This window comes from Petaurus breviceps, unplaced genomic scaffold (assembly GCF_028583685.1).
Source record: "Petaurus breviceps papuanus isolate PSGF00001 unplaced genomic scaffold, PetGlider_PUasm1.0 685, whole genome shotgun sequence".
Classification (NCBI taxonomy): domain Eukaryota; kingdom Metazoa; phylum Chordata; class Mammalia; order Diprotodontia; family Petauridae; genus Petaurus; species Petaurus breviceps.
The window spans coordinates 1,661,929-1,673,063 of NW_027186455.1; the positions used below are offsets into that span (position 1 = coordinate 1,661,929).

Genomic DNA, 11,135 nt, shown 5'->3' on the forward strand with positions numbered 1-11,135 from the left:
GCAGTCTCTGATTTGTTGTTTGCCTTGTTTCAACTTCATGGAACAAAATATTTCTGCTAGATACCTTTGTTGTCCCCTCTCCTTCCTGCCCCCTTTGTGTGTTGTTCCTTCCTCCCCCTCCCCCCCCCCCGCCCATTAGATTGTAAACTCTTTGAGGGCAGGGACTGTCTCTTTATTTATTGTATATCTAGAACTTAGCATAGTGCCTGGAACATAATAGGTATTTAATAAATGTGTACTAAAAAGAATAATCTGTAACATTATAGAGGGAATTTGTGCTTAAATATAGGGCCCTCTGAAGTTCCTTCCAAATGTGAGATTCCTTGACTCTATAAGTGTCTTGGCCTCCTGATGCCATCTTGTTTGACATGGTATATATCAAAAAATGAAAGTTTTTGAAGAAAGAATTTTTCTTTCTGTTCAGAATAGTCAGTTATTTCTGTCAATCTGGAATTGTTTCCTTTGCACTGGGGCACAAAATTAGGAAATATTCGGAATGGCTAGAGAACATACAGCTTCTATGAGTGCCAATCAGAATGGTTAATTACTATTCTTCTTGGGTGGCTAGGTGGCACAGTGAATAGAGCACCGACCCTGGAGTAGGAGGACCTGAGTTAAAATCCAGCCTCAGACACTTAACACAAAAACTAGCTGTGTGACCTTGGGCAAGTCATTTAACCCCCAATTGCCCTCCCCCCAAAAAAGGCAAAAAAAAAATTACTATTCTTCTTCAAGCAGCAGTAATGTGATCCGATTTCAGAAGTTAGGGAGGAGTTCTTAAGGAGCAGATGAATCTTGTCCTTTCTCCTGGAGGGTAATTCCTTGGTTTAGACTAGTTCCTAAGAACTGAAAATATTAGTACATATGCCCTTAGACGCATACATTTTCCTTGGTTGAATTGATTCTTATGAGAGGAGCCTCTAACCTACTGGAGTTGTTGTCATAGTTATCTGCTCACCAAAAATAACTGGAATAAAATCAAAGGAATTTTAAAACCTGCTTAGTTTTAAAGCAATGGGGTTTTTCCTCCAATCTTTTTTCATCCTTGATACATCCGTGATTTGGGGACGATGAAAAGAATGTGTTCCTTTATCCCTAAAGTATCATCCACCAGGCCATTCATTTCCTAACCCTGATCCCCACCCATTCTTCACCTCCCACATATACATGGACATACAGTATTCTCTATATATTGTCGTCACCTCTACCCCGTCATGAGGCTGTCACAACATATCAAAGATGTCTTCATGAAGCAAAAAAGTATTACATTAAACCAGTTTTAAAGGATCAAGAGTAACAATAAGTGAGAGGTTGAATTTACATGGTACAAACAATGTTTTCCTATCCATTATTTTATTTGATTCTCATAGGTAACCCATTAGAGAAATAGGGCAGGAATTTCCTCATTTTCAAGATGATAAACTGAGGCATAGGGAGGTGAAATAACCTGCCTAAAGTTATCTAGAAACTATTAGAAACAGGAATTAAACCCTGATTCCACAATGAATTCTTTCTCCTACACTTTGCTACCTCTGTCTCTTATTCCAGCCTGTATGTGCCAATACTTACTATCTAACAAATAATTAACCATTTTAAACTATTGGGCAAAGTCATATAAACTCCCTAGATCTCAGTTTTCTTATCTATAAAATGAAGGAATTAAATTAAAGTATGTTTAAAGGCCATCTGGCATTGTAGTTCTAAGATTTTCTTAAAGAAGGAAGGAAGGGTTATAGTATATTAAAGAAGCTGGTCTTTCTCCTTTTTAAAAGAAATGTGGATGTAATAGTTCAGCATATAAATTGAATGCATGGCCCTTGGGTAGTGAAGGTTTCTCTCTGTCCTCTTTCTTCACAGTGTAAACCTCCTCTGGAAGTGAAAGATTTATTCATTGATATACAAGATGGAAAGATCCTAATGGCATTGTTAGAAGTTCTGTCAGGACAGAGTCTGGTATGTATGCCATGTAGGTGGGGGGAGGGGTTGAAAACACACAGCTAGGTGTGTACCCTTGGACGAGTTACTTATCTTCTCTGGTCCTCAAATTCCCTATCCACGAAATGATATACTTAAAACACTACTGAACTCATAAAATTGTCAGAAGAAAGCACCTTGTTAAACTAATGTGCCATATAATGGCAACATTATTATTATGAAATTGTATAACTGGTTTTTGCCTCCCTGGTGTTATGCATCAATATATATAGAAATAAACTTGGACATAGGTCTTACAATCCCTATGTATTCTTTTAATTTATGATTAGATCTGATTTATGGTAATAGTACATTTATTTATATTATTAATCTGAGATAAGTTATGAAAGCTTAAAACTTCCCTAAGACTTTTGGCACACCCTGGATAATACCTTGTGATTCATGAATCACTTTCATCAGACAGCTTTGTGAAATAGATAAGGTATTTTTATTTCCATTTTTAAAGTTGAATAACCTGAGTCTTAGAGAGATAAAATGGCTTTTCCCAAGGAAAAATACAAGTAATGTCAAATTATAACTTAGGTTATGGGTTACTAAGTCTAGTATGCTTTCCACTACAACATGTGACTTCTTTAATAAATGTTTAATATGTTCCAAGTAAATAGTATTTTTTAAAGAAGACTATTTTACACAAAATAAATACATAGTATTTTGTGTTTCTGTTATCATTAAATTTTGGGACTCACTAATACCTACTTTGAAGAACAAATGTTGATATTAACTAAAATAAGGGTTAAGAATAAAAATAACAAAATAAGATCATATCTAGAGTTCAGCTGTAAAATATTAGCATTAACCCACTGACAGATGTGTGTGGTTTCAACTGGCAGTGAGTGTATAAAATTACTGATTTCTCAATAGCTACCTTTAAGACTTAGAGTAAATCATATCTGTTTCCTCCCCAGTTATAAAAGGAGAGGGGGTTTGGCTAGATCAGCTCCTTTACATCTAAAATAGTCAATCACATGCCCCACATATATGTTGTTAATCAATGTAAAAATTAATTCTAAACTGGAGGGCTATACAAATACAAGCTCCTTGTTGGCCATGGCTTAATGACCTTTTATCTATAACAACCAATTACCTTGCCTGGTGTCACAAAGTTTTTCTGTTTTTGCAGCCATGATTTGAATTCAGGTCTTTTGACTCCATTTTTAACATTGGGCAGGAGTCAATGACACAAGGTATTTATTATGAAGATTTTAAATCAGACAAGATATTTGTGCCACTTTCACCCTCACTGAAACTATGTGCATACAGTTCTATCTACATTTTTACTACTCTGATAGATTCTGTTACTGTCAACACAATCTGTTCAAAATCTGATTAAGCCTACAACAGAAAACTTAGACTTTGAGTCAGTAGCCAATACTTAGTTCTACTGTAGATGCTCTGGTTGAACTTTAACCCTGTCCTACCATTATTCCAATATTAGTAAAATGAAAATCCTCCCTTCCCCTATTCTTGGTAGACCTAAAGAAAAATGAATGAGATTAGACCTTGAAAAGGCTCCAGATCCTGGCATCCTTAATCATCCTTTGGTCAGAGGAGAGGGATGTTTAATGCTGGACCTAGTCAATCAGCAGTCATTTATTAAGCTTGTACTATGTGCCAGGCACTGTTCTAGGTGCCAGGGATACAAAGACAAGATCTAAACAGTCCCTGCCCTCAAAGAGTTTACATTCTCATGGGAAAGAAAACATATACTTTTACAAGTACATACAAAATATGTATACAAGGCAAATTGACCATGGAGGAGGAAGGCACTAGCAGCTGGGGGTGGAGAGTGGGGAGGCAATCAGGGAAGGCCTCATGCAGCATGTGGTATTTGTACTGAAACTTGAAGGGAAACTGGTATTCCAAGGGATGGAAGTGATGGATATTATTCTATGCATGGGGCGCAGACTACATAGGAACTGGAGACTTTTGTGCAAGGGACAGCAAGAAGACCAGTAGAGTTGGACCAAAAAGTCCATGGAGGATAGTTTGTTTAATAAGACTAGAAGGAAGGATGAGGCCAGGCTATAAAGAACTATAAATAACATGCTGAGGAGTTTGATTCCAGAGATTATAAAGAGCCCCCCAAGTTTATTCAGAAGTCATTGGTGTGATCAAAACTGTGCTTTAGAAAAATCTTTTTGACAGCTGTTTGGAGAATGTATTGGAATGTGTAGAGGACAGAGACTGACCACATTAAGAGGCTTTTCTAGTAGTCTTGACAAGAGGCAATGAGAGTCCAGTCTAGGGTGATGGCTGTGTGGGTGGAGACAAGGGGACAGATGCAAGAGATCTTTTGCAAATAGAAATCAATAGATTTGGCAACTGGTTGATAATGTAGAGTAAGGAAAGCCTGAGATGAGGAGGACACTGAGTTTATAATGCTTAGCAAATGGAAGAGTGGTATACTTGCCAAGCAAAAAGGTGTTGGAAAGAAGAGTGAATTTTTAAAAATATATAATGAGTTTTGTTTCGGAAGTGTTTGGCCGGAGGTGCCTAAGGGACAGCAGTTTGAAATGTCCAATAGGCTCCTGGCAATACACAACTAGAGCTCAGGAGAGCTACTGAGGCAGGACTTATGTATCTGGGAGTCTTTACGAAGAGATGATATTTGAGGCCATGGAAGCTGATGCAGCCAAGGGAGAGAATTAGAGAACAAAACACAGTTAGCAGGTATTATATGGCTAATCACCTAACAAAGAAGAATGAGAAGAAGCAGTTAGACATGTAGGAAGAGAACCAAGAGAGCAGCACCAGAAAAATCCAGAGAGGGGAGAATACTGAGGAGGAGAGAGGGGTCCACAGTGTCAGATGCTGCAGGGAAGTCGAAAAGGATGAGAATTGAGAAGTCTTTGGATTCGTCATATAAGAGGTCCCTGGTGACTGTGTACACCGTCGTTTCAGTTAAGGAATGAGATCAGAAGTCCGATTGCTGAGGGTTTAGAGTGAAAGGAGAGGCTATAGAGGCAATAAATGCAGTAAATACAGTTTTTTTCCACAGAATTTGGCCCAAAATGAGAAGAGATATAGCAAGAGGGCAGAGATGGCAAGAGCTATAGAAGCTTTTGGTTTGTTTTTTCAGAATCAAAGATACTTGATCATCTTTAGGCAAAAGAAAAAGAACAAATAGATAGGGAGAGACTGAAGATTAGACATCAGGGATAGCAGTGGCCTCCATCTGCTGGAGGAGATATGGGCTCAAAGAGCCTACAGAGACATTGATTGGCCTTGGCGAGGAGAAGGGCCCCTTTCTCATCAGAAAAGGAAAGAGATAATAGGGAATCACTTTATGCCCCTAACAAGTGGGAATCCTTTTGAAAGAAACATATTTGTTACCATAGCTTTCCTCATAGGATTATTGATGTAGAACTGGAAGGAATCTTTTTTTGTTGTTGTTTTTTGTTGTTTTTTTTTTTTGTAGGGGGGAAGGCAGGGCAGTTGGGGTTTAGTGACTTGCCCAAGGTCACACTTTAGTAAGTTGTTAAGTGTCTGAATCCAGATTTGAACTCAGGTCCTCCTGACTCCAGGGCCGGTGCTCTATTCACTGTGCCATCTAGACACCCCATGGAAGGAATCTTAAAGATCATCTAATCCAACCCCCTTATTTTATAGATGAGGAAACTGAAGCTGAGGAAGGTAAGTGACTGCCCAAGACCACCCAGAGATTATTGGGAGTGGAATTTGAACCCCGATCCTCTGGTTCCAGAGCCTGAGTTCTTTTTCTTTCTTTCTTTCTTTTTTTGCTGCTTTTTGGAGGGGGAAGAAGGGCAGTTGGGGTTAAGTGACTTGCCCAAGGTCACACAGCTAGTAAGTGTGTCAAGTGTCTGAGGCTGAATTTGAACTCAGGTTCTCCTGACTCCAGGGCCAGTGCTCTAGTGAGTTCTTTTTCTACTGTAAAATACTGCTTCCTAGAAAGAGCCATTTGGCTTATTTTATCATCATCCCAAATAGCTGCTAGTGAAGATGAAACACATTGAAAGAATGGGCGTTGTTTGCCTAAAAACATTCTTATTGTTATCAGAGTCCATGTCTCCATAACTGAGTTATCAATTAAAGAATAGCATCACAGGACCTAGAGCTGTAATGGGCCTTAGCAAGTGTCTAGTCCAGCATATTCATTTGTATAGATGAGACTAGTGAAAAGGAGGGAAGTCACCTCATAGGAAATAACAGAATTTCTATTCACACTCTTCAGTACACAAATTCAGGACTACATCACATTTCTGCAAATTTGGATATGAATTTTACCTGCCTTAAACACTTACTACCTGTGTGAACCTGGGCAAGTTGTTTGACCTCTTAACCTCCATTTCTTCATCTATAAATTGGGGGTTACAAAAGCACCTCCCTCACTAGTTTATTTTTGAGGGTCAAGTGAGATAACATATGTAAAACTCTTCACAAACCTTTAATAAAGGACTATATGAACGTCAGTTCCTTATTGTGAATCCATGTATGATCTCTAGTGCTATGACAAGAAAAAAATCTCTTCCAGTGAGATAATTGACAAGTCCTTCTTATGGAAAGAGTGAGAAATAAAAAGATGGTGGGACAGTATCACATCACAGCCATCCCTGGCTCAGGACTTACCACTGGCACCACCAACAAATCCCTGTGTTATGCCCAGAACTATGTGGCATGCCTTGAGAGACATAAAAGGGGCCTCAGTTTCCACATCTGAAAAATAAGGTGACAGGGCTAGAGCTAGCTGACTTCTAGGGTCCCTTCCAGCTTTGTGTACTTTGATATAGACCCCTTCCAATTCTAACATTCAGTGTTTTGGGATTCTACGTTCCCTCCAGTCCTAATATTCTATGAGTCTATTGTTCTAAAGCCTCTCTCAGCTCTAATATGGTAGAGATTCTGTCCTACCCTGGATAAAAACAAGTCTTGATCTTCGTCTCCCTGGCAGCCACTGATTCTTTAAATATATTATATAAGTATTATACCTCTGTAATATCAGCCTGCTAGAAAAGACCATGGAGAAGGTGTTTAATTATTATATGTTCTTGGTTACCATGGCCTCATTTTCTTTAGGAAATTTGAATTCCATTCTTGGCTCTCCTATGTAGTTGCTTCCAATATGTGAAATTAACATTTTCAGATATCAATCAGCTCCTACAGGCACATTTTCTCCCTCCTCACATAGCAGTATACAGATTTCTTGGCTCAAAAACAGAAATTTCCTTTGCCATCAGGAAAGGACTTGTCTGATGATTTAGAAACTGCCTGGTAAAGCATATATTTGATCATTCCTGCCCTGACATAAGGCATCAATACAAGGAATAAAAAACATCTTATAAATGTTTCTTAGCAGATGAGAGAGATGTTAAAAAGCCAAAAGCAATGGGAACTAAAAATTTGCAACCAATTTTTTTCTCTTAACTCATTTTTCTCTCACTTGTAATCAACTGAGCAGACTCCACAAGCTATTCATTGTTACTCTGATTTTTTACCTCAAGCACTGATACCACTTTATTCTAGAATACAAGTACTCTCATTTGCATGGTGTAGTGGAAAGAATTCTGGCCTGGAAGTGAAAATTCCTGGGTTGGGTTTTACTCCTGGCTGTGTCACTAACTCCCTCCGGGCAAATAACTTAATCTCTCCGAGTTTGGTTTCCTTGTCTATAAAATGAGGATGTTGGATTAAATAATCTTGATAGTTCCATCTACTTCTAATTGTCTGTGATTATTTACAATTCATATCAGTACATAGGAACCCCAAATCTTCACTTTAAACCAAAGTGAAATAATTTTTTAAAAGCTTCACCACTTTAAATAAACTATGTTTTGTTTTATAGCTGCATGAATATAAATCCTCATCCCATCGTATTTTTCGGTTGAACAACATAGCAAAAGCACTTAAGTTTTTGGAGGATAGCAATGTAAGTATTTGTTGTGTGTGGTGTTGGTCTCTGTTTATACAATTTCAAAAGGAAGGAAATGTATTTTGCAGCTTTTATATAACTCCATGAGGCGGGCATGACAGGAATCTGCTGTAATAACCATGCTTCAGACTTTGAATGCTTAAAAGTCAGTTAAAATCAGTTGGCAGAATCTTATTGGTTTGGGGAATATTTCCTGAACTTTCCACATACATTCAAATAACAACTCTTCCTTTCAAACCTAACATTTTATAATTCAGTCATTTTTTCTTCTTTGTCAAGTCTCCCCTTCAAATTACTTGCCATTTACAATGTCATCAGACTTACTGTTCCATTTTTCTTAATGGAAAACATTACCCCAATGACAACTGGCTGGTTTCCAAGGAACAACATAGTTAAATACCAAAAGACTCATCACAATTAGGCTGACAACTAGCTTGTGAATTCTTTGACAATAACAACTTATGAAAGAAAGAAAAATTCAAAATAAGTACTATGTGGTCCCTTTACCCTTCTGCAGTGATTGTGGCAAAAAAAAAAAAAACCTCATGTTTTGTGGCAATAAAGAACTGGAAACAAAGTTTGTACCCATCAGTTAGGAAATGACTGAACAGATAGATGATGGCATACCAATGAAATGGAATATTATAGTGCAATAATAAATTATTGACATGAAAATTTAGAGAAATCTAGGAAGACTTTTATGAATTGATATTGAATGAAGTAAACAGCCAGGACAGCAATTTATACATTGACCATAATAATGTAACAGAAAACAATACTGAAGGACAATAGAACTCTGATTAATATATTGACCAGTTGGGTAATCCAGAATGTTGACAGAACCTGCCTTCTTTCTTTCTGCAGAGAAATTGACCTTAGATGCAGGATGAGACAGGTGTTGTCAGATATAACCAGTGACCAAAGGATTGAATTATTTTGCTAACCTATACTACTTTTCTTATAAGGGTAGGTGTGGGATGGAGGAGGATAGTCATCAGAAAATGACTGTAATTTCTTTTAAAAGAACTTTAATTAAAGTTTCTTTTTAAAAGTATTAATGATACACAGGTGTGAGTTGTATATAGTTAACAAAATTTTGTGTTTTTTTATTTCTTCATCGTGAATAAATTTTGTCATCATCACTTTTGCATTTAAGACACTAAAATATTAAAATGTATGTTGTAAGTTCTTTGTAGAATTGTTCTACCGCCTTATCTTGTATGGTAAATATTAGTATATAAACGGCAGTTATAATTATTATTAGTATTGTCAAGCAGCTGAATCTTTATTTGGAAATAAAGAGGAGAGAGGTGAAAAGATAGATCAGATGAAATCAAAGCAACTAAACACTGGGGAGTTGGACATAGTGACCAGTGGAGCTTTGACAGTAGGACCTTGGAATAGGCATAGTTAATGAAAGACATTTATATGGTATTTTAACATTTACAAAAGATTTTACCCTTATTATTATAATTTATACTTATGATAATTTTGTGAAATAGGTAGGTATGATGGGCATGACCCTCCCTTTACCTCATTTGGGGTACTGAAAGGACCAAAAAGAAAAAAAAATATATATATATATATATATTTTTAATTACCAAGCACAGCTTGCCTCCACATAACAGCAGTAGATTGTTATAAAGTTATATAACTTTTTTTGGACCGTTTGTTATTTCTTTTTTTTTCTTTTTGGAGGGGGAAGGCAGGGCAGTTGGGGTTAAGTGACTTGCCCAAGGTCACATGGCTACTAAGTGTTAAGTGTCTGAGGCCAAATTTGAACTCAGGTCCTCCCGACTTCAGGGCCGGTGCTCTATTCACTAGCCGCCCCCCCCCATTTTTTATTTCTAGATTATCCTTCACCTCGACACCTCTGCATGCCCTATATACCCACATGTACATAGAATACCTGGTTCACTTAATCATGATTCTATATATAATCCAATTCAGTCAACATTTATGTGTCTGCAACCTACAAGTTTAGTAGAACGTTGGCTCCCCAAGGCAAGGAATCTCCCAGTTTTCTATTTGTATTCCCAGTTTACTGTGCCTATTATATAACAGATAATAAATGCTTCTTGATTGACTGGTCACCCTCTTTAAGCTCCAGTTTCTTCTTCAGGAAATTGGTTATAATAATAATACTTACACTCATCACCTCCCAGAACTGTTGTGAGGAGTGTACTTGGTAAATTGTAAGATGCTGTAGAAATGAGAGCTGCATAGCATTGTGCTGTGGCAGAAGAGATTTCGAGTCAGAGAATCTCTAAAGTAGAAAACTGATTTAGAGTCAGCTGTGTCCCTTGCTACTTACTTCTGTGACCTTGGGTGTCATTTTAGCACTGTCACCCTCAATTTCCTCATCGATAAAATGAGGGGAATGGACTGGAGATCTCAGTTCTAAATCTATAATCCCATGCACTACTTTTGGGGTATATCATAGAGGAGGTTCTTAAGTTCAGGTGTGGATTGGATTAAGTAGGTGGCCTATAAAGTCTAATTTTGAAATTTTGTAACTCTGTCCCCCAATCTCTATCTGAATTTATTTGGTCTGAAATTTCAACCCATTTCTATAGACATTTACTGAGTATCTACCATGTGAAGACTTTACACTAGATACTGAATTTGGAACTATACTTTGAAATTTATATTTTTTTTTATCATGACCTTCTCTACCATATGGTAAGCTTTTTAATAGCAAGGATTGCCATTTTTATCTTCATATCCCTTCATAACCCCTAAAACAGGACCCTCCACTTAGTAGGTGCTTAGTAAATGTTTGTTTATTGTTTCCAGTGTGCTTTCGTGGCTAATGATTAACCAGAAAGGTTATTTAATTATACTTTGGAAAGATGGAAAAATGTCAAGGACAATTGCTTTATATTCAGTATAACAATCTAGTGCCCAACAGATAGTAAATACTTAATACATTTTCATCCATTCACTTATTCATGGTCTATGATTAGTAATAGAGCATGAGTGTTATCTCTAATTAGAAATATTTTAAATAGCTTTTTAATGCCAATGTTTTGAATAACGGAATCAAAGAATTTGAGAGTTGAAAAGGACTTCAGTGGCCATCCAGTCACTATGGCAGAAGAAATTCCACTATAACAAACCTTAGAAATGATCATCAGGGCTATGCTTAAAGCCCTTCAAGGAGGAGAAATATGCTTCTCTAGGAAACAAGTTCTACTTTTGGACAGGAGAGAGAGAGACAGAGACGGGGAGAGAGAGAGAGAGAGAGAGAGAG

The 11,135-nt window shown here is 37.2% G+C and overlaps 1 protein-coding gene across 5 annotated transcripts in view; it reads left to right on the top strand.

Moving 5' to 3' along the window:
• The window catches only part of CLMN (calmin), a 163,227-nt gene that overhangs the window by 107,820 nt on the left and 44,272 nt on the right, over positions 1-11,135 (top strand). For 3 of the 5 annotated variants that reach the window (XM_069104253.1, XM_069104249.1, XM_069104254.1), the window contains exons 3-5: positions 1,858-1,953; positions 5,605-5,628; positions 7,796-7,879. In XM_069104253.1, the coding sequence (XP_068960354.1) occupies positions 1,918-1,953; positions 5,605-5,628; positions 7,796-7,879 (144 nt within the window). In that variant the 5' untranslated portion in view covers positions 1,858-1,917. The remainder of the gene's footprint in view (positions 1-1,857; positions 1,954-5,604; positions 5,629-7,795; positions 7,880-11,135) is intronic. The other 2 variants (XM_069104250.1, XM_069104252.1) reach the window with 2 other exon arrangements.